The 24,015-nt window shown below is 43.7% G+C and overlaps 1 protein-coding gene across 3 annotated transcripts in view; it reads left to right on the top strand.

Annotated features, from left to right (window-relative positions):
- Positions 1–24,015, top strand: part of LOC101486909 (low-density lipoprotein receptor class A domain-containing protein 4) — a 266,855-nt gene that overhangs the window by 233,951 nt on the left and 8,889 nt on the right. For 2 of the 3 annotated variants that reach the window (XM_004560061.3, XM_024804137.2), the window contains 2 exons: positions 20,653–20,807; positions 22,395–22,445. In XM_004560061.3, the coding sequence (XP_004560118.1) occupies positions 20,653–20,807; positions 22,395–22,445 (206 nt within the window). Of the gene's footprint in view, positions 1–2,201; positions 6,864–20,652; positions 20,808–22,394; positions 22,446–24,015 lie in introns of those variants that run through there. The other variant, XM_012921524.3, reaches the window with a different exon arrangement.

The raw sequence follows: 24,015 nt of genomic DNA, 5'->3' as shown, positions 1-24,015 counted from the left end.
TGAGCTTTAAGAAAGACTTGTTGTGTTTTTGTTTTTGTTTGTTTGTTTTTTTTAATTTTTATTAACGACAGATAGGGAAGAGCAAGAAAAATACAGAGGAACACGCTATGCAGACCAGGTGTTGAATAGACCTCTGTGCTGGAACACACAGCTCCACGAGTGCCCACACCTTACCTATTAATATCAAAGCCCTTCCACTGACAGAACAGGCATTTGTGAGCATTATCTCCAGTGCTGATTTATAAAGATGCTCCTATCAAACTTAAACTGATGTGAAAATAACTAGTTGGTGTTCATGCTGAAACCGGTTGTCATGGAAATAATAGATCAGCCAAGAAGATAAATATATCATGTAGACCAACTGAAAGTATTACACTCGGATTTTAAGGGGCCATTTGTGTTCACGTTTTGAATTTTGCACACTGACCACACAAATCTATTCCTTTGAATTCCCTGTAGGTGGAGGTTATAGGTTTAATTTAGACACGTGGCACACTTTCTCTCTTTTTCATTCTTGGCATATAACTGGAAGCTAACGTGTCTCCTGGCTAGCCGTGCTAACGATGATTAGGGATCCTGCTCTGTGCAGCATGGAAATCCTGTGTGTGTGAATTATTAATATAGGTCATAGTCACAGCATCCGGCTTGGCCCAGCCCAGCGCCGTCCCAGCACTATCGCAGTACATGGCCCCTGCTTTCCCTACAGCCCACCCCATCTGTCTGCCAGATTAACCTGGCTGATCACCTACACCAAGGTCTGCACCGGGCAAGGATTCATAAAGGGTACCTGGCAAGAATTCTCCCCATTATCACGAGACTCGTTTCTTTTGTCTTTTAAACGAGATCCTTCAAAGCTACACCTTCTAATGTCTTAAACTGGTGGGAAGACTCGGTGCTTTTGTAGCTGTAATAACGATTCTTTCCATAAACCCGTAGTCCCCGACCAGTTTGAGCACCTCAGGCTGCTCATTTACAGCTATTATATTTTCACAAGATAAGAATCCTAATGGGAAGAGTTTATGGTTCTTCATAAGAAACTTGCTTCCCATGATGAATTGCGTCTGTATGTGTGTGTGAGCTGGTGGGTGGGACTGTATCCCCCCCATTAATATGTGAGCATTGGACTGTTGCTAGAGAAAATGTCTGCTAGTGTGGTTGAATGTCTGTGCTGGAGTAAAGAGTGTGTCTATATGCGTGTTAGTCCTTAGGCAGGCATGCCCTCTCAGCAGTTTTCTTTGTCATACATAGTCATACTGCATCTCCATCCGGCAATAGATTATTTTCTCCCAGTTTTTATCTGGAGTATACTGCAGATTCTAAAAAGAAACAAGACTGTACTTGGAAACCTCAAAGCTGTCCAAAGACTTGGGCGATGCAGAACGTCATAGCAATCTCCATCTGACTTTTGCCCCCCACCCAGGGAAAGCCACTACCATAAGCAGTGCTGAAAGGTTACACAAAGATATAAAAGTGTGTCTTGTGAGTGGGAGTTGCTAAGTTGTTGGTATCTTTGGTTACACTCAGTCTTTGTGTCGCCCAAAAGAGTTTTACCTCGACGAGTCAGGAGCTTCTTTTCATTTTCCAATATTCGCCTTGAGCTGAACTCCCCAAGTGGTGCTTCAGCACAGAGAAAGAAGAGAGAGAGAAAAGAGGGTGGTGTGGGTGGGAGGAAAGAAAGGAGAACGCAAGACAGAAGTGAAAAGAGGGAAGAAGACGAAAAAGAGATGGGGTGGGGGCGGGGGGGTTGCCGAGTCTGTATTGCTCTGCTGTGTTCTGTATTGACTCTAGAAAGTGAATTTTATTTCATAAAGCACACGAGAGGAGCACTTTATTCCATTTGGTATGCCTGACCTCAGCTGAATCAATCCATTCTCTCATCAGTAGAGCCACACATGAAAACACACACAAGGAGGCAGTTAGATTCAAACTGTTTTGCTTTAGAAAGAATGCTGTCTTAATATTAAAATGGTAAATGGTCTGCACTTGTATATTCAACTGTGCACTTTACAATGTGTGTCTTATTAAACTGTCCACAAAAACACACTCTGGTGGTGGAGCTGCCAGGCAGGATGCCATTGGGAGCACTTTAGCTCATGGAGGGGCAAATAGTTTACAACCTGCCCCACCAACGTAAGCTGCCGAGTCCAGTATAGAACCTGTGGATTGAATCAAGTTAAAGTTAGTTGTCTAAGTTTTACTAATGTGTGATGAATCACACAATGCACAATGATCTGTTGTACTCTATACCATTACATCTACCAGAGATCGCAGTGATTCTGTACACTTCTTACCTGTATTTGGGTCCATATTTGCTTGTCAAATATGGATAGAGATTTCCAGTTTGTCAGTAAGCTATTGTTCCTTATCACCGCAGACAGAAATGTATAATCACAAACTGCATGAGTCTGGCTGACATCTATTGAACCATGAGGTCTCCACAATGGTTCAAGAGGTTCAGTTAAATTGAATGATCGTCTGCTTTCACTGACAGTGAGTTTGTGGCCATGTTGTTGGTCCTGTTCAACTACAAAGACAAACTTTCCAGTCATGATCACAGGTCCCGCTGTCACAAACGGGATGCATCACGATTGAGACTGATAGTATGACTCTTGTCCATATGGTGTCCTGCAGGGAATCTTTATTTTAACAACAAAGATGACCGTGTGAGCTAAAAATGTGAATGTGTTCTACACCATATATTTGTTAGCTTATACGGACGTTAAAACCCATATCCAAAATGGAATCGGCTGTCTTCCCCCAACCCAAAATATGTCCAGTTTTGAAAGTGTCCATCTCTGAGACTTTTCGTAAATCATTTTTATTTATATAATACCAAATCACAACAACAAGACCCCACAGTAATGCAGAGAAACCCCAATAATCATACCACCCTCTATAATTCAATTCAGTTTTATTTATATAGCGCCAAATCACAACAACAGTCGCCTCAAGGCGCTTTATATTGTACAGTAGATCCTACAATAATGGATACAGAGAAAAACCGAACAATCATATGACCCCCTAGGAGCAAGCACTTTGGAGACTGTGGGAAGGAAAAACTCAGTTTCAACAGGAAGAAACCTCAGACGGAACGAGGCTCGGGTACGGGTGGCCATGTGCCGTGACTGGTTGGGGGTGAGGGGAGGAAGACAGGTCACAGACATGCTGTGAAAGAGAGCCAGAGATTAATAGATGATTAAAAACAGAGTGGTGTATAAACACATGACTGAAGAAGAAACGCTCGGTGTGTGATGAAGTGAGCCTTTAACTTCTTGCCGTTCCTTCTCCGATGTGAGTAAAGTGAAGCTGCGAGCCACTGAGGTATGGCTGCACTATAACGCTGCAGCATCTTGGCTTGGTCTTTTGCCCAGAGGACCGCTGTTTTATTTCCTTTTAGCAAGACACGAGCTGCTCTCCACACATAACTATCTTCCCCTCTGTTTGAATCGCTTCGTTCTCCCCACCTTCCCCATCTCACCCCTACCCCTGTAGCCTTGGGTCTATTTATACCCAAATTCCCCCCACAACAAGACTAAAACATCGTGCCCATCTCCAAACCACCACCACCATTAGCTAGAGAATGGGTCTACGCTGCACTCTCCCTACAATGCGCTACGCCAGCCTCCCTGCCTCTACTTCTTCTGCAGCATCTTTTCTTTTTTTGTAGTTTCCTCTGTTGTCGGCAGCTGTTGCTCAGCACCGCACCGAAGTTCACCCTGCGGTCATGGGCAAGTGTTCCAGTGAGGGTGGAAAAAAAACTTTTTTTTGATACGACTTTTTTTTCCACCCGAAACTTTCATTAATCTTGCTTTTTTTTTTTCCACCTCATATCCCCCTCCCACCCCCTTCACTTCCCTCTGTCTCTCACTTCTCGTTATTCCTGTCTCACTTTCACCGACTTTATCTTTCTTTCTGGTCTCTAACTCTCTCTTCCTTCCTCTTTTCCGTCTATCGCTCCTGCCTAATCCTGCCTGCTAGGCATTGCTTCATGGTTGTTAAGCATCTCAATCCAAGGGGGGGTGAAGAAAAGAAATAGGAGCAAAGGAGGGAGGAGGCGCTAGTCATATGGTGAAGCCTATTGAGCAACTTAAGCGTGGTTGTTTTGCTCTGTTGGCTTGGCACAATGAGACCGCATGTGGAAGACATGTTTACACCCCTTCATCTGTGAGTCGGAGGGAGTGGGAAAGGAGGAAAAAGTGGGAGGGAAGGTAGGACACATAGAGGAGGTGGGATACGAGAGAGGGAGGCAGAAATGATGACAAAAGTGTATATATAGATAGAGAGAGAGAATAGACTGGGAAGAGGTGGGATACAGAGAGGAGGCTGAAAGAGACAGAAGAGGAGGAGAGCGATAAGTGATGAAAAGGAAAGCATAGACGGATTAAAAGAGGACAGGAACACATGGGTAAATACAGGCTTGAGGAGTGTAAGAGGAGGGTGACGGAAAGAAGAGAAGAGACAGACATAATGAGAGAGAGAGGAGAAACAAAAAGAGAGACAGTCCATCTCAGCAGAGAGACAGCCAGTATGACAGTGAGTCATAGCAGAATAAAATGCCACGCAAGCATATGCTGGTGTTGAGAAGCCATCTTTTTCCAAAATGGAAACCAGTTATGATTTGCAGGCGGACGTGTGGGGGGGACGGTGCAGATTAAACTGAGTTATTACAAACAGACGGGGTGTAATTACACATGAGAGGAGGAGGCTGTTTGTCTTTTGAAGATGGTCCTTGTTTTAATTCACATTCTAGCAGGTCTACTCAGGTTTTGTTTCTCTTTCTTTTTAAAGTATGTGGTTCTCTTGGTGAGGTGTGAAATAGGTTCTCACAATGGTTACTTATCAGTGTTTGAAATCATTTTTTTTCTGTTTAGTTTTCCACCTGGTTTCAAGTAGGAAGATTTCTTAATTCATTTCAGTTGAAATTTTGATTGTAGATAAGTAAAGAGTGTGAGAACTGGAAAAAGTTCAAGAAATCCCAGTGATTGTGGACTAAAGTATGTGATAACATACGTTAACAGCAAAAAAGCGGCATTGTCTTCTGTTGTTTGTTTTTTTTTCCTCCAACCAAAAATTCACATATTGAATGGACACAGAGGAAAAACAAATCCTGATATTTGCACATTTTTGCATCTTGTGTTCCTCAAAGTTACTTTAGCAATTTCAGGTATTACTTTGACCAAGTAGAACATGTAGGGACCTTCATACTGTAGTGGTTAACACTTTTGCTTGGCAAGTAAGTTTGCTGGTTTGATTCTAGTCTGAGACGCAGTCTGTCACATTAAACATGCAGTGTGGTGATGTTTTGTGACATGGTTGGCAGCTCATCTGCTGTCAGAAACAAGCAGTTTCAACTTTAAGGCAACTTTCTCTTGATCCGCTGCCTCCTGCAACCAAGAGAAATTATGTTCCCTGTGCTCACAGAGCTTTTTTTTTTCTTCCATGAGATGACCCTGATACGGATAGCCCCACATTATGACATCATACTGATCAAAGAATAGAAAAAAGGAGCATTTGGAGCTGGCTGAATTCTAACATTTTGGTCCAGAGGTTTTGTTCTTTTGCAGACCTCATAAAGCTTAGAGGAGGGTAACACTGTTACACTGTCATTGTAACAGCGTCAATATGATAGGCAATAAGGAAAAGCACATGGGTGAAAATATTCCTTTGATGCAACCATATTTATTTTTTGTCTTTATGGCAAGAACTTCTAGAACATTTGACATGTCGAAAGAGAAAATTGGGACCCTAAGGGAATAGTTTACCTAGTTAACCATGGACAGTGTTGGGGAGTAACGGAATACATGTACCGCTGTTACGTATTTAAAATACAAAATATGAGTAACTGTTTTCCGTTACAGTTACCGTTTAAAAAGGTGGTATTCAGAATACAGTTACTTTGTTGAAATAAATGGATTACACTGCGGTACTTTCCTGTTTCATATTGTCGCGGGTCAGGACTGTTTGGGTTTTGTTTGACAGCTGTGTTCTGTTGTTCCAGGCGGCAGCGTTACGGTTGCCATGGTTACAGGGCGACGCTCTCTCTCTCTCTCTCTGCGACTGTGTGTTTCCTGGGTGAGAGAGCGCCTTTTCGTTGTTGTTGTGCTAAGCTAACAGGCAGAATGCTACAAGCATAGCTTCGGTGTTCGCTGTTCGCGTTCGGTGTGAACACACCGTAAAGAATGTAGCATCATGGGCATTGTAGTCCGTGTTGCAGGGAGAATGGACTGCCATACACGTTATGGGTCTGTGAGCGCGAGGAGGGAGAAAAAGGAGAGTGGAAAGGTACGAGTTGTCATCGAGGAAAAACGGGAGCTGGAAGCATCTAAATATAATAATAACCACTTCAGCCAAGAAGAGTGCCTGACGAGCCCAGTTGTAAGTAAGCTATTAAGACTCGACTGTACACCGTGTTCGTGTTTTCCTCCGAAAACAATAAGTTCCGTTGGAGCAGTCTTTCAACGCCTCTCTCTGTCTCTCGCAAGAAAAGTTGACCCACACAACAAAGTAAAGCTATTTTTCGGCTACGAGCCGACAGGGACCCCGCCGTATTAGTCAGAGGTCCCTCTACTACAGTTCGGAGTCGCGGACCTTCAGTAATATTAATAAATCACACAGCAATAGTACATTCACGTAGTTGTAAACAGCATGATAATATATTAAGTAATCCAAAGTATTCAGAATACGTTACCGTCATTGAGTAACGTAACGGAATACGTTACAGAATACATTTTGGGGCATGTAATCTGTATTCTGTAATGGAATACATTTTAAAAGTAACCTTCCCAACACTGACCATGGAGAACTAAACTAGCCTGCACAGAACTGTGACTTTACCAGCTTTCTTTGGTATAAAATGGAGATATGTTCAGAGTCAAATCCTAGAAGCCAATCCTAGAAGTCACGTTCTGCAGTCTGGTGGGGAAGTCTGAAAACAGAAGTGTAGCGTGTTACGGCAGCATGTTGTTTTTGGAACGGCATCTGCATTGATACCTAATGGGTGTGATGATGAGTTGTCCATATAGATCTGACCATGTAGTGTTGAAAGGTTCCTTTTGAGGTACAACCATGTGCATTACACAATCATTCTGCACGTACCATTTGGACCCCGTGTGTTTGTGTAGCCCCAGCAGACAATGCAACTGCAGTCTAGATGTTCCCCATGTCTCCCAGGGCTTCCTGAGTTCCACCCACAGCATCCCCTGCCGTCTCCTTTTGGCTGATCACAGCAGCCACAGAGTTTGGAGCCTGTGTCTGGGAGGTGTCTGCTACCCATACTCAAAAGTTAGACATTATATCTACCTCCCCTGTGTGGTAGCAGGAGGAGATGTCTGTTTTTTCATATGAACACGTGCCAGGACGCACGCACAGACAGACTGATGAAAGCCCACTCGTTTCTTCCTCCTCCACCCCTCTCCCATCTCGTTCTGTTTTTTTCCACCACTCCGCTGTTTTGTTGTTCAGTCTCAGAGACGCCATGCTTTGTTGTTTGTCTCCCTTTAACATCTGCCCAGCTTTACCGTATTCTCCCCGCACCTCTGTCACTTCCTCTGGTCTTGTCTGTCCTCTCTGCTCCCTCCGCTCCCTTCTCCTCTCTGTGTCCAATCTCTGTCTTATTTTGTCTTTATCTTTCTCCAATTCTCTCCCTGCCTCTGTTCCACTCTCCCAGCTATTTACTAGTACTTTCTTGTTCTTCTTCTTTTTTCTCTCCCTTGTTCAGTTCACCCAGACCTGAGAATGATTTTTACCTTTTCTCGCCTTTAGCTTCAGCCAACCTGTGATGTTGACCTGCAGAGAAACGAACACTGCAGAATAATTTTCATAACCCCCCTGCTAAGTTGACAAAGATCTATGTGTCTGGATGGCTGGCTGAGCTGCCTTTGGCTAATAAGAGTCAGTGTGTGTGTGTGTGTGTGTGTGTGTGTGTGTGTGTGTGTGTGTGTGTGTGTGTGTGTGTGTGTCAACTCTCCATTTATGTTGAGACTAGCATTTTTATTTTTTGAGCTTTGAGTTGTTTTCAGTTTAGTGCTTCAACAGTTTATATTCTTCTTGTCGACAAATCCAGTGAAAACATTCCAGCTCACAGTATTCCTGGTGATACTTGTAGACTTCCCTGCGTTTTTTTTATTGTTGTTGTTTGTTTTGTTTTTTTCTGGTTCTCACCCCCAAGCTTATTAGTTCCTCCCTACTATATAACTTCATTGGGTTAATACATATTTAGTGAATTGGTGAGTATTTCTGACATCCAGAAGCTTCACGTGGAACTGGATTTGAGATGAGATGATATCAGTTCTTGTGGAATTGTGAAGCATGCCATTTATGTATAGCTTTAAAAGTAAATTCTTTCTAATTGGACCAAATATTATGCAGTTTGTATTTGGACCAAATTATTGGTCCTTACACAGTTATTTGATGATTGCAGCCCCAAATTCAAAACTCTTTCATTCTTTTTAAATTCTGACATATAGTGTTGAGTCATCTGCATACGTAGAAATCTTGGCCTTATTTAAGGCAAGTAACAGTAATGGACGAAGGCAGCTTCCTTTGTACTCCACACTTTTCAGCTCACATTTAAAAAGGATTTAAAAAGTCTATCTGTATGTTTGTGTACTAATTCATGGCTTTAAAGGAAGGTGTCGACTCCCAGTGTAGCTCCTCGGTGTATTTGAATCTGCTTTTTTTGTTTGTTTGTTCTCTGTGCCACAGAGGATATGTCACTCTTCAATGATCCCCCACAGTACGTAGAGTTTAGTAGTTTGCAGCTTTTCATGGTTTATTGGTCCAGCCTGTTATTGTTTCAATAGGATCTGTGAAAGAACGGTACATCATATCAGTACCACAGCTGTCTGTTTGCCAGTTTGTCCTTGGGTCATATGTGTAATTGTCTGTCCTGTTGTCCAATTTTTTTTCTCTAATATTAGTGTCACAACAGCCCACTAGTGTGTTTCCTCTGACTGTGTGACCACAATGGCGTGTATGTTTTATGGCGATGAGGCTAACAGCGGCCATCATTGCCAGTGACTGTCAAAACTCCGCTTCGAGGTTGAAGGACATTACCACAGCCTTCTTGTATGCTCTAGGTTGTTACGGCCTGTTGGTTAACCCTGCTTGGTGAACCACTATGAGCCTCACTGTAACCATATCCTTCACTGTTATCACAGTGCTTCGATCACTTGTGCCTTTGGCTAGGTGAGGGTGCTTGCAGGGCTTTGTTTCCACCCTGTTGTTGCATGCTCAGCCAAATTGCTTTCACTGTCTGTCTTTTGGTCATTTGTTAACAACATGCCTGCAACAAGCATGCTCAAAAAGAATAGAATGGCCTTCCCACTTCTTCATTTTAAAGAAGGCTGTCTTTCTTTTAAAGCAATTGCTATAATTACAATAATGATCTCTCAGTGCGAGACAAGCAAAGAGCTGAACTCAAGTGTTTATACCCGAGTCTTCATGGAGGACCACCCAACCATGTGACTGTGTGAACAGAGTTTGGTTCCCCACAGGTCTAGTAACACACACACATACAATTCACGCGAGCATTTCTGTTCTATTTAGAATGTATTTTCATTTGCTCGCCCCACATCTACTCACGCTGATCCCAGCTGACCTCAGTCAATACACACAGACTCACAGTTGCACACACTCACTTAAATCCTGACATTAACCCTGCAGTCTGGTTCAATCACTCTGAGAGTCAAGGCAAGTCTGGCTTTATGACACAGGGGTGGGGGTTGAAGGTGTCTAGACGCTATCCTGTCTGTCTGGTTATGATAATATACACACATGCAGACACGCACCTGAGAGAATGCAGGCCAGGTCGGACTGCAGGCAAGCTTGTGCAAAGTGACATTTCAGCAAACGGATGAATTCTTTAACACGGGCCTCTTCTCTGCTTTACTGCCATTCATGAATATTACAGCGTTGGAATATTGATAATATTAGACTATGTTGTAATATTCATGATATGTTATCCCAGAGCCCCTCTTCCCCCCCCCCTCTTCCCCCCCTATCTTTGTTCATGTTATATTCATGCAGATAGAGATGATATGGCTACGCTGGTCCTTTTCTGGAACTAAAGTAGAGATTTATTGCTGCCTCAGCATCAGGTCTCATTGTTAGGGCCTGCATCAGCAATAATCAGACTTGGGCCGTCTTCAAGGAACATTTAGCTGTGACACAAAATAAGAAAGTTATGTGGGTGCACACAGGATGGAAATGAGTTGATGGTAGGAGGCAAGAGGTGTGTGCGTGTGTGCGTGTGCGTGCGTGCGTGTGCGTGCGTGTGCGTGTGTGTGTGCGTGTGTGTGTGTGTGTGTGTGTGTGTGTCCGAGCTGTAAGCATTTTCAAATGACTTTGAAAGTTTTTGAAAAGTTACATTGAAAATGCATTTATCATTATGTCTTTGTGTTTGTCTTTGAATGTTATGATGGCTAATAAGCAAAGCAATTTAAGGAAGGATGTTAACGTATATGCATACGTTAACGCAAACAGTTCCCCTTCACTTCATGTCACCATGATTTCTGCAGAGATTCAGCTATAAAGATAAAGTTTGACTTACATGGAACTGAGAAAGACGTTTCTCATATTTCTGTTATTTTTGTATTTGGCCATCATTTGTGGAGGTAAGAGTAGTGTCTTACTTTTCGCCTTTAAATAAAGTAGATTTTAGATCAGTCCTGTTTCATAACTCGTACTGTTTCTTTTCCAAGCCAACATGACGGTTCTTCGAGTGTATACTGTAACTGTGGACAGGTTGGACGCTTCCTGCTTTGTAATCCTATTTAGTCTGAGCGCTGCAGCATAGACGAGTTGTCTGAATTCCCCCGCGCTGTACGTTCAAGAGAAGAAGGGTAGGTCAGATAAAGAGGAAAAAAGATAGAGGGAGATGGAGGAAAGATGAAGTGGAGAAAAGAGACAGAGCTGTAATTGTTTGTTCTCTTGTTGCCCTCAGTCCACATAGCAAGTCTGACACCCCTGCCTCTCTTTTTGTATCTCCCTCCTTCTCCAACACACACTTCCTTCTCTCCTTTCCCTTTCCTCACTGTCTCCATCTCTTTTTCTGACTCCTAGATACCCGTCTAATGGGCTAAAGTATCCACAAGCGCGCGCACACACACACACACACACACACACACACACACACACACAACAGGCCCCCCTCTCCTCGGGGTTAAGCAGCACTAAACTAGTTCATTTATTTCCATGGAGAGACTGATTGTAGTGGGGGGCTGTAACTAGGCTGATATCTGCTTCATGCTTTATCACACACACACATACACACTCCTACTGTGGTGGACTCTTGCTGCCAGGCGGATGCCAGCCGTCTAGACGTTACCGTGCACATCTCCCAGGGGAGGCAAAGGGGTGCGCGAGCACTTGCTTCCTCTCCCTCCTTGTCTCATTCTATCCGTCTCTGTTGCACTGTGTGTGTGTGTGTGTGTGTGTGTGTGTGTGTGTGTGTGTGTGTGTGTGTGCGCGCGCCAGCCAGGTCGCTGCCATGGCGCCCCAGAAGCTCCGGGCCTTGTTGATCACGGCACCGTGCCCAAGGGTTACCATAGCAACGGCAGTGGCAGAAGACTGGCTTGTGTGTGTCGAAGGAGAACTGTGTGTGTGTGTGTGGGCCCAATGTGGTGGGCAGCAGGCTGTGAACTCAGCAGGCCTCTAACTGGGCAGCAGGAGAAAGACTAGAATAGAGAGCGTCCTTTCATTTTTTTTTCTCTCTCTCTGTCTGTCTGTCTTACTTTTATCTCCTCCTGTTTTCCACTTTCACATGTGTGTTACAGCGCACATTCCGCGTTTACGGATATACACACTTGTCAGCCCAGACATGAGAACCCACAGCTTGCCTACACTGGGATTTGGGACCAGCACAATGACACAGCACTTCTGCAGGCAGTCATTTAGAATGCTGCGCAGCGTTTCACAGTCAAGTGCAGTTTTGATTGCCAGGTGCAACTGTGAGACCGTTCATTTTATTTTTCTTTTCACGACTGAAATCTGGGGTTCAGCAGGAAACAGGAAATGACTGCAGAGGAAATGAGCCAGCTGCAGGGTCTTGATGAGCTTAGCGTGTGTTAAGAACTTGCAGACTTCCTCCACATTTTGCTCAAGTTTGATTTCCTCACAAACCTAGTTTATCGACAGAGGTCCTGATGTCATTTCCCTCTGTTGTCTTCTGTCCCGTCGGCTCCCCAGGCTGCGTTTTCTTGTGCGTTCCATAAAGCGCTTGGCTGCAAGGGTAGGACATATGGCAGCTGAAGCTCTCTGCTATATGAGAAAGAAAAGCAGTTTTCTCTGCTGCTGGGAGTTGCTCTACTACTCTAAATTAGCAAGCAGCTAGAGAGCCACTCCTGCACACTCGGGCTCTGACGTCAGCATACATCCACCTTCAAATCTTAATACATTCTCATGGTTTTGGACAAAAGACTACTCCTTTGTGCAAACGAAACCAGCCAGGCCCACTTTTCTCACGGAAGCATCTAAGGTCATCTGAGCTCAAATGTTATTTTTATTGAGCAATAACAATGTTAGAGGCCCCATCTGAGTGTGTGCAGTCTCTGTAGATTGCCATTAGCCTGATTTTCATTTCAAGGCTCAACAGGGTAAGCCCGCAAACCCTCATTAGTCGTGCAAGTGATTTTTTTCGCCTCAGTGTTAACTTTTGCTGCCAGCAGGAGTGAATCAGCAGTATATACACGCTGTTGTTGGGCCACATTATATAGACATAGACGTGTGCATTGAAACGGTCTAATCCCGTGTACTGTACAGAGACAGACGCATGAAACAGGCTCTGTTCACATCAGCAGCAATGTTTTTACTGTGGTTTAAAACAAACAAACAAACAAAGGGATTTGTGACATGGGCAGCCATTTCTTTGGGGGAATAAAGCGAATTGATCTTGTTAGGGTTTACATAATTCATCGCTATTCTCAAACAGTGTGTCTTAAAGCAGTGTTGGCCACTGATAGTGGCGCAGTTGTCTGCTGTGCATCTGACAGCTTCTTTCACCAACAGGTCAGCTGAACTGTCTGACCTCCTGCTGCCCTCCCCATCCACTATGCATACACACACAGGTTACAGCGCTGTCACTGGGTTAGTGTGTGTGTGCTCTCTCTCTCTCCAAGCTGTTTACCCTCTCTTTTAGTGTTTGGCTTTTTGCCTGTAGCACAGAATCTGCCAAGTACTGAAATCCTCTATGTTTGGGTTCATGTCAAGTCCAACTACATCATTCCTTCTCTCCTTCCTCATGTCCCATCATCCCATTACTGTTCACTGTTAAAATAAAGTTGTTTTTTTTAAGAAAAAAAATCATTTGTTCTTCAACGTAAACGATAAAGCTTTGACCTCTCATAGACGTAATTGTTATTGTAAGCTAGAGCTGGGCGATATAAGATTTTTTCATATCACGATATGTTTTTTTCATTTCAGGCGATAACGATATCTATCACGATATAAGCCAAATAACTATATTTGTAAGATTTAAATGTGCCGTTGCTCACAAGTAAAATGTGAAATAATCAGCAGCTTGTTTTTATTTAAATATTTATTTCCCATAATAAGTTCAACAGGGTAGATGTACTTAAGGAACATGAGACTTTTTCAGATAAATAAAGGCAAATATTGCAAACTACACAAAAGGCAGCCGCTAAAGCGTTTAAGTTTCAAAATAGAACAAACGAAACAGACTAAATTGTCAATTCCACTTAGAAACAAAATATTCATTCTTTTTTTTTTTTTTTTTTTTTTTTTTTTTTTCCTAAATGACATCAGAAACAGCAATATGCGACATTACGTGATGGCAGAGCTTCAGTTCATCCTTTGTCATTTTTTTTTTTTTTTTTTTAAATAAATAGGACAGGGGGAATGAATGAGAGAGAGAGGGGGAGAGAAAGAAAGAAAACCAAAGGGGAGAAGAGACGGTGAGAAGGGGGGGGGGAAGAGAGAGAGAAAAAAAAAAACTCCTGGGTCACCTGTATGGAGAAAAAAAAAAAACCAAACAAACAAACAAAAACAAACAGAGGAGACAGCAAACAACAAAGAGCAACATAATAATAGAGAAAACAAAGCACCATCACAATAAACTAGCTAGTCATAGATATCAGTATTTACTAAGTAATAAACGATATTGTGCAGCACGCAAGATAGACAGCGCACAGTGTGCTTTGAGGCAGCAGCCAAGAAAGCTTTAGTCCGCGTCTGTGAATACCCATGTGTGCATACCTGTGTGGATCAGCATGCTTGCATTCCAAAGGTTTCTCCATGTAATGATCTGCTAGGGAGTGTGGGGGGGCCACAGCCCCGTCCTCCAGGGTGTGAAGCGGGTATGGAGGAGATCAAAACTCCAGACATCCAGAGGCCCCCAGAACACAAGAGACCATGGAAGACCAACAGAGGGGCAGCCGCGCCACTGTCCCAGTAAGAGCTGAGGAGAGTCCCAGATGAGGGCTCGCCCAGCAGCCGCGGAGCAGAAGTCAGGGGGAGTTGCAGTGACGCGCCCGTGAGCTCCGCCGGCCCCCAGCTGTGCCTGAGTGACCGAGCCCTAGGCCGAGAGGCCGGGGGCACCCCACCTCCAAAGGGGCCCGAGCGAGCCCCAGGCCCCGACAAGCGGCCGCCAAGGAGTGAGCCGGTGTGTACCCGGACGCCCACCCCCAGACACAAAGAACCACCAACACACCGACACCTGAGGGAGTCCGCCACCGGCAGGGGAAGTGGTGGTGGGTGGAGATAGGCCTCCAAACCTTGGAGGGCCTGAGGTGTCCCCAGAGAGGTGGCGTCTGATACCCAACCTGACATATAGACACAGACATACAGGCACACACAGACACAAACATCCATTCCCACCCTCATGCTCTCATATGCACTCACTCCACACTCAACCAACGTGGAGACAGACATAAAGAGACGCTGTACACACGATCACACTCCCCAAGCGTACTCTACAAACCGGGTCTAGGTACCCTTGCCCCTGGAGGGGGGAATTGCACCCAGACCCAGGTGGTGTTACCCTTTTCCCTGCGGTGGGGAGAGGCAGACCACCCCGACTCTGCAGCAGCAGGGAGGCCCCACACCCCAGACCGCAGTCGGACGGCCAACTCCTCCTACTAGCCCTCCCGCTCCAGCAGGCCGCAGAGAATGGGGGTGGGAGAAGACTCCAAACCTCCCTCCACCCGCTCATTGTAGTGTTGATGCATATGTGTTCTAAGGTGCAATTAAAACCCAGGAGGGCATGGAGCTACCTGCCAAGGAGCAGCAGGTAAGCGCATAGTCCCTCCTGCTAACCAAAACAAAATATTCATTCTAAAAATAAATCTTAGTTTGTTTTACAGAAGAACAGACAAAACTGACTAACTTTTGTCAATATCAAATAAACTGAGAACTAAAAGGAAATTCTCAATCTCTCCTTGTTGTATAGCTTAGCTTTTCAAACACTTTTAACAGTTACTTTAGTCTGACAAAAGCCGAATGATGAATTAGCACTTCCAGTCAGAGACTGAGGCTACGTCCACACGTACACGGGTATTTTTGAAAACGGAGATTTTCCGTTTTCGTTTTAAAAAAATAATCCCGTCCACACATAAAGGGAGAAATGAAGGAAAATGCTGCTATGAACATGCCAAAGCAGCAGGTGGAGCTAGATTCCTAACCGTGCAGAAATGTTGGCCAATCAGAAGTCTAGAAGCCTCGGTGGGAAAAAGTAAACAAAGCTGGGGCATAGAAGCAGAACCGAGTCGTATGTGTGGAGGGACAGTAACTGTGTGTATATGTAAGCATTTAAACACTGCAGAGAGTAGAATTAACAGTAACAGTATTGTAGAAATTCATTTCACCGAAACAATAACGTGGCGCACAGTGTGACGTCAAAAAATGCGCACACCTTTGACGCTGCGTTTTCTCCGTTTTTCTAGTCCACACGTAAATGCAAAAACGGAGTTTTCAAAAATCTTCGTTTTCAGTGACCAAAAACGCCGTTTACGTGTGGACGAAAGGTGCAAACGCATAGAAAAATCTGCGTTTTCAAAAATACCCGGGTACGTGTGGACGTAGCGCATGCACCAGTTTATTGTATTTCCAGACTTGCTTTCGGCACAATTTACAGTGCACGCTACTCTGTTTTTTGTCAGACTTGAAATAGCCGAAATACCTTCACACTACGGAACTTCTGTGGCTCTTCCGTTCGACAATCTCTCCGGCATTGGAACCATCATCTGTTTTCTCTTCGGTCACGCTCGGTTGATTTTTCTAGTCGGCACACTCATTTCCTCCATTACCCGGGCGGTACGGTGGCTGGCTGCTTCCCAAACAAATACACATGTGCGGCTTGGCACTTGTGCTGTACGTAACAAGTCACGTGACGTGACGCTGCGGCTGTGATTGGTTCGGCTCTGCGCTACGTAATTTGGATTGGCTGGTTTTTGTTTGTTTTTTTTGTTTTGTCTTTTTAAGAGGACAAGAGCGGCGAGGTCTATCGCGATAGTTTAATTTTTCTATCGAGAAAAGGTTATATCGCGATACATATCGTTATCGTTCTATCGCCCAGCTCTATTGTAAGCCCTACTTGATTTGTATCTTCTTCTGAGTCACTTCCTGACTCATGAAATTGGCTACAGTTAAAAAAAACAAAAGCCTGAAGAAGACTGTTTTAAGCTTTATGTAGTTAACATTTATAGCATTTGACAGAGAGGCCTTTTCAGTAGAATATAGATTAGTTGTGCTATATTTGCTGCCATAAGCATGTTTTTAAAAAAACTCTACTTGCCTTCTGGTAGTGAGAATTCTTGCTTTAAAATTGGCTTTGAATTACTTTTTTTAACACCCTCAAAGTATACTTGTATGTACAGTATGGTTTTTTTATATTTTTATTTAATGTTTCCCTTTTGTCGACAAAGCTGTGCTGTGTAAAAACAGCCAGTGCCCGAACAGATGTGTTAAGCTCGGTGCTGTGCAGCATGGTCACTTTGACATGATTTGAATAAACTCGATGGCCTCTCTCGTCACCGCAGCAGGAAAAAAAACGACAGGACGGCTGGCTTGTAATGCAAGTGATTCATCCTGCTGAAGGAATAAGGGTTTTTGCAGACGCCGGGCTGATATTGTTTTGACAAGTGGATTACTGTAGTAATAACATCAGGCTGGTGCTGTTAATGCAGACTGCCAGCACACACTGTTCTCTGGCCTGTGAGCGAGCCTGTGCTGTACGCTCTGTTCTGGAGCCTCTGAACTCGGGTGGATACTGGGTTCAGAGAGGACACCCCCCAGTCTTTTCTCCTCCCCGCACTTCCTTCCTCTCTTCTCAACTCCTCCTCTGGCTTCCTTCCTCCCTGGCGTTTAGAGAAGAGGCCATTAACTACAGCCGCTGTACTTTTTTATTTTGCTTGAACTGTAAAAACATGAACTTGAGCTGTGAAAACATCCCCGCCTGTGCACTTCAGAAGAAGTACACCAGCTTTGAGTCAGGCGTCGGCTTTGTGCCGCTTTTACAACAGCAGAAGGCAGAGTATGTGATATTTATCCAGCTGGCTTACAGGAGGGCCTGGTCGACTTGGTTTCCCAGAATGCTTCTCTCTGATTGAAAGCCTCCTCCGTCCCCTCCCTGTGGCTGCTGTGGTGAATGCACAGGCCCAGGCTGGTAACTGGATGAAGCTCCAAAGTAAAGCAGGCAGCTCGACAACTTAACTTTCTGACACCGTGCTTTATTTCACAGAGAGCTGATGCGCCCAAACTGGGGAGTGGGAGTGTCTTCTGTTTTTTTTTTCTTTCTTTTTTTTTACTTAACTTTATTCAATCTTGTACATATATTCTTGGTATGAAACCTCGTACCACAATGAAGCTGTACTTTAGAGTAAAATACCTTGACAGAAGTTAAATGAATTGATACAGATGTTCATGTTGCCCCATGATTTAAAGCAGGGGTTCACCACACTTCAACAAGGCTCAGTACAACTGAACTGTATTAATATAGCACCAGTTTCAGGCAGCTTTATATTGCAAGGTACAACAAGAATGAGGTATGAGCAAGCACTTAAAGACAGTGAGGAGGAAGAACTCCCTTTTAACAGAGACCTCCAGCAGAACTACCTCAGAGAAGGTTCCCTGAGCGAGGTACACAAGTTGGTTTTATCCAAAAGGAGAATTTGAATACTGGGAGCTGGTTCCATATGAGATCACCTGACAGCTGAAGGCTCTGCCACCCATTTGACTTTTGGAAACTAACAACCACAAGTAGGCCAGGTTTCCTGCTGTACTGGTATAATATGATACAAGGTCTTCGAGCTGAGATGGGCAGTAAGGTTTGAATTGTCGCTCCTTGCCACAGGCTTCCTCCATGATGTTATGTTACTAGGAGATTTTTTTTAAACACCAGTTTCGACCCTTCATCTCGACTCTCAGCACTCCCCTTACTCTTGCCTGTTAAATATTAGGTGACTCGCACTGCGATCAAGAGTTTAATACCTTAGTTTCAAATGTCTGATGTGAGAGGGGTGGGTCATGATTTTCCACTAAGATTGTTATTGTATTTGTCAATTAAATAGTTTGAGAAGGCTGTTTAATGAGGTAAATTTGCTGAATTATACTATTAAATTCATCTGAGCTCACTTCACCACCTCACTTTCATCTCAGAGGGGAAGTTGTGGAGCTTCTCTGTCACCGTTGGTTGCAGTACCCACCTCTTTGCTCTTTGGTGGTTAATGTTCGTTGGTTTTGCTGGTTTAGGTTTCATTCCTTCCCACAGTTTTTCTTACCCCCACCCCCCATTCACTGTGGTTTTTTTCTAGTTGGCCTTGTTCCTCTCACTCCTGCCCCGCCCTGTGGCTGCTGTGGTAAAGCAGAGGCAGGTTTGGGTGGGTTTTGCATTTCAGCCCAGCTTTGACTCTAACCCACCATATTGCAGACAAATAAGCCACGAAGGATTATTAGGCAGGCAAGCCTGAGATAGGTTGGCTTTAACTAGCTCTCTTTCATTTCTGGTTGTCTCCTTCTGTGCTCTTAATTTCAAAGAATTCACAAGATATTCTGTTACTGATTACTTTCCATTTCTTCTTGTTTTTGGATTTTAACACTCTGCTTACTTTTTTTTCACTTGGTCTACCCTTGCCATGTCAAAAGCTGTCCAGTTGCATCATGGGTAATGTGCTCCTCAGATTGCATAGAGCTTTTTTTGGGGGGGGGGGAGCATTGAGAATTGAGGCATTGTGGCTGAAATAGCAGAGCGTACATTGTGTCATTGTTCATACAGAACACACGCACAGTGTACTGGATGTCCAGCAGTGCGCAAGCGTGTGAGTCAGAGGTCAGACTGGGTGCCAACACCGGACAAGGTCAAGACTCCTACTCAGAACAAACCAACAACACAACAAAAGAGTGTCACACTGCAGACAGGGAGGCTGGCAGGGAGCAGAGACGGGGTGGACGAGAAAGAAGGGAGAGAACCAAAGTAGGAGATGACAAAGAATGAGGGAAATGTAGGGAATGAATGATGGTGGGTGAGGGAAGAATGCAAAGAGATCGGTAAAGACAAGAGTTGAAAGACTGCAAGAAGAGGCGTGTAGGTGAGGGAGAGGAGGATGCATGGATAGGGTTAGAGGAAAGTTGGAGAAAGTGATGGCAGGTGAGCTGAGATGCAGACAGGGTTCAAAGACGAGCAAGAGAGCATGATACAATGAACAAGAGATGGGAGGCAGACGTAAGTGAAAAGCGGCGATCATTGTGTCTCCCGGTGGTGCCCTGATCTGGGAGGTCATACCACATCAGCTCTGATGCTCGTGTGTGTGTGTGTGTGTGTGTGTGTGTGTGTGTGTGTGTGTGTGTGTGTGTGGCTGTGTGTGGCTGTGTGTCACAGAACAGAACACCACAGTTATTCAGTGTCTCCACAAAGGAACCACTGTGTTCTGGGACAGACGGCACACACTGTCTCAACACTCATCTTTTTTGTGATTTGAAGCTTTTCTCTGTAGATTCCTCAGACAGACACACACATATTCATATACTGTGTAAATCACACATATACTCAGCCACTTGGAGATTGACCTGTGCTGCTCTCTGCTGGCGAACACACATTAGAGCAGCTCAGTCGTGGTTCAAATCACTGGTCCTCTTACCGGGTGTCCTGGAGGCTTCATTTTGCATGATCTCCATCAGCAGAGATGATCTTAGTTATGAAACTGGCCTGTTATCACTTTGCTTTAAATCTGCCTTTTTAACAGTGCAGATTTGACGAAGAATGATTAATGTGACTCTTAGGATTCTCAAACTGAAGTAGTTCAGTCAAATTTCAACCTGTCTGACTTTAAAAGGCCTGCAAATATCCTAATCCTGGAGGTGTTCACTATCTCTGCTACATAATGTGATTTTCACTTGAAGGCAGTTTTTAAGATGTGTGTGAAACATTCTCAAATCTTATTTCCCCGCATGTGATTAAATTTGAATTGCTTTAAAGTGTTTATTGGACAAAATTAAATATTTCTGTCGGTCTGTTTGTGCTCTTAGAAAATGTATTGGGTGTTTTTGAGATGATGCAGATTTGTCTGGAAACCACGTGATGTGTTTTTTTTTTTTCCTTTTTAAATAACTTGATATTAAGAGTAGTCATTAACTGCTAAAGTACCTTTAATCTCTAAAAGTTAGATGCTAATCCTCTTCCTCTCTTTCCATGTGTTTGTGCAGCTGAACTGGAGTTTGTTCAGATCATCATCATCATCGTTGTGATGACTGTGATGGTGGTGGTGATCATCTGCCTGCTCAACCACTACAAGCTCTCCACCTGGTCTTTCATAACGAGGCAGAGCCAGGCCCGCAGGCATGACCATGCCCTACAACAGGTCAGTGTGGGTGGGTGGGTTTGTGGGCGGGTGGGTGTTTGAGAAACAGCGAAAGAAAGGGAGAGCTAAAAAGAGACTGTTTGTTTGTGTTGCTTGTACTGAGTGGCTCAGACGGCACTGTTCTCCCAGCATCCATGCCAGTAACATTTTGATCTAAACTGGTGTCTGTGTGTGCGCGCGCATGTGTGTTCATCTGTTCTCACTGAATGTCCCTGCCTACTCATTGTGACAGTACATTTCTGTATTTCTGCAGCAGGACAAACATAGCTTACCAGTATGTTCCCAGTAAAGCTGTGCTGAGCTAAATGAATCCTTTTATCCCAGTCTGAGTTTCTGTCCCAGTTTCAGCGAGGTAACGTCTTCGCGCGCGTCTGTTAGATGAACTTGCTGAATTGGTTTCTTCAGAGCCAGACTCTGTCAGGTCTTGATGTTTAATTCACTACAGCGCCGTCTAGACGGCAGCCGCTCTGCCCCCGTACTGACATGTACACTCTGGGACAAACACACATGCACACACACACACAGTTTATTTATGTGCGTTGAAATAGACTCAGGCTCAAAACATGATGCATTATGGATCCATAAACATATTCAGCCTAATGATTTGTCAGCTTTGGTGTACTGTTACCAACAATTTGAATATTAGTGTTCAGCTAATAAGCTCTGCTTTTTGATTCCTCCTGCCACTCTGTGCTGTGTATCATTCAATCAAAGCGAGGTACAAAGCAACATCAGAAAGCAACAAGCCCACTGAATGATGACCTTTACCCCTAAAAGATGCATGAATAAACAGTATTTATGCATGTTTATGCTTCTCATGTTGCTCCCCCTAAAACAAAACAAAAAAACCCCAGCTAAATGTTGTTGACTGTGCTGTCTGAGAAAAGATCCTCCAGTCAAGTGTAGATGAAGGGGAAACTGCAATTATTTGACAGTTGTGTTTATTTGTTGTAGCTTTTATCCTGCCTATTTTTAAAATGGAGTCTTCTGTCTTTTGTTGTGCTCTCAAACAGGGCAGAATTTTGGGTTTGAAGCCATCAGGCATTTCTCAGTGCCGCTGTTTCATCTTTTGTGTCCTCATTAAGTTGTTACTTTTTGGTTTTTTGTTGTTGTTGTTTGTTTTTTTTAATTCATGCTTTCTTCTTTTTCTTCTCCTTTTTTTGTTCTTTAGCTGTGAAGTAAGAAAGTTTGTTAATGGTGTCACATCAAAATCCTTTTCAGACACAGCAAACCGTAATGACTGCAGACTTCTAAAGCATTACACATTTTATCCCTAGAGCCCAGCCCCAGCTCATCCTCAGTATCCAACACTGGATATCTGGGCATATATTTGGTCAACTCATATTCTTGTTACATTGGGAGCTGCTCACCTGGACAGGCTACCTGATGACACCATTTTTACATTTTCTTTTACATGTATTTTTCTCATCTTAAATTCTGGACCAGTCCTGTTTATGCATCTCTAGTAATATGTTGTTTTTGTTGCTAACCTGAGCATCCCACTGAAGCACAAACACAACAATCTTCAACCCACCCGGGGACTTTTTGAACCTTTGCCTTCCTCTTTGTTTGTGTCTCCATGTGCAGGACGGGTGCCTGTGGCCTTCAGACAGCGGCTCTCGGCAAGGTGCCTCGGAGGTAAGACCACCACACTGACTCCCGATAAACACATTCAGCTAATGCCCCATGTTATAGGAGCTGAGTGCTCAGCTGAATGAAACTTCACTTTTCCACAATGAAACTGAGTATTGCTTTGTCTACACTTGTTATATGTAAACTTACAAATATTGAATTTCAGTAGATTCAGCAAGTTCTTACTAAAATTTCTGCTAGTTTGGCTGTCTGCAGGCTCCTGAGTGTGTAGCCTCTAACCAGTTAAGTTACTGTGATAAGGTTGTTGGTCTTTTCTCTCTGAGCATTGGATCTGGAAACAGTTGTGATCCTTGGACACATTTTCTGTCAGGAATTTCCTTGAATTGCAGGAGCTTTTAGAAATTCTCAAACCTTTAACAAAGTAAGGTATAAAGAACTAAATGGAGACAATGACTCTTGTCAGCATCGCAACTATAAGGAAACAATGAATGCATAAAACAGCACTTTTTAAAAAAAAAATAAAAGAACACAGTTACACTGATGGTCTCTCCAAACAAACAAAAAACTATGAACGTGCAATGATGATGTCAACAAATATTCAGCCCAGCGCAGTATCCTTCCTCAGTACAGATTTTGTCTGTAGGCAGAGTGCGTAGAAGAGTGTAGAGGTATTGTTAACTGCAACGTATGGCTGAATAAATTTTGATAATCTGACACATTTATTGCAGCTGCATCTCAGTCAGAATCACAGTGTGACCACCTGGACTTGGTTCATTTGGTTAGGATGCTAAATTAGTTTCTCGCCTCGTTTTTAGGGAAGCAATTTAAATATTAATAAAAACCTCGTTGGCAGCTCTGGTTATGGGTTAATTCAGTGTTTGTCCTTGTGGAAAAACCAAGTGATCTTTAAAGGCTTACAATCAGATGCTCTCTGCTGCTGAATATTTTATTTTCAAGTAGCTGCAGCCCTTACAAATAAACACAACAAATACAGAACCCCAAAATTCATACCTTTTTATCAAACTAAAATGCAATGAAAAGAACATAGATGATAAAAGTGCATTTAACAGTTTGGCATTCAGAGTTGGTATAGAGAAGTGCAGTGTGTAAAAATGGTAATTAAAAGGAATAAAACAGAGAAAGGAGACCTGAACACACTCAGGGATGGCTTTTGTCTAATCTCCACGCTCTGCTCGCCCCGTTATAAAAGACATCCATTTCCTCTCAGCTTCTCTTTGTGTCTTTGTTGGCTTATTTATCAGCGCTTGCCCTTGTAGAGTTGTTTGGCGGTTCAGTCAGGGCCCAGAGAGCCTGATATGTGCATTTTTTTGCTTGCTGGTAAATATTTGATCGTGCAGGAATTGGAGCTCACACACTGTGTTGCAATGGGTATGCCTGGCACTGTACTCCAAAACAAGATCAAAATTGGCATGTTCACAAAGACTCGTGAATACAAAAGCACAGACAAATGCCAGTATACTCATTGTGACTGGTGATCTGATCTCTTAATTGCGTTGATGCCAGATGGAGGAGCTTCCGAGTCAGGGTCGGAAGAGACGCGCTGGGTTAAAAGACTGCTGGAAAATCACATGGTAGTATTGATTAGTTGCAGATA

This window comes from Maylandia zebra, linkage group LG11 (assembly GCF_041146795.1).
Source record: "Maylandia zebra isolate NMK-2024a linkage group LG11, Mzebra_GT3a, whole genome shotgun sequence".
In the NCBI taxonomy this organism is placed as follows: Eukaryota; Metazoa; Chordata; class Actinopteri; order Cichliformes; family Cichlidae; genus Maylandia; species Maylandia zebra.
Note: the sequence above shows the minus strand (reverse complement) of the source record. Positions and strands in the feature narration are given on the sequence as shown.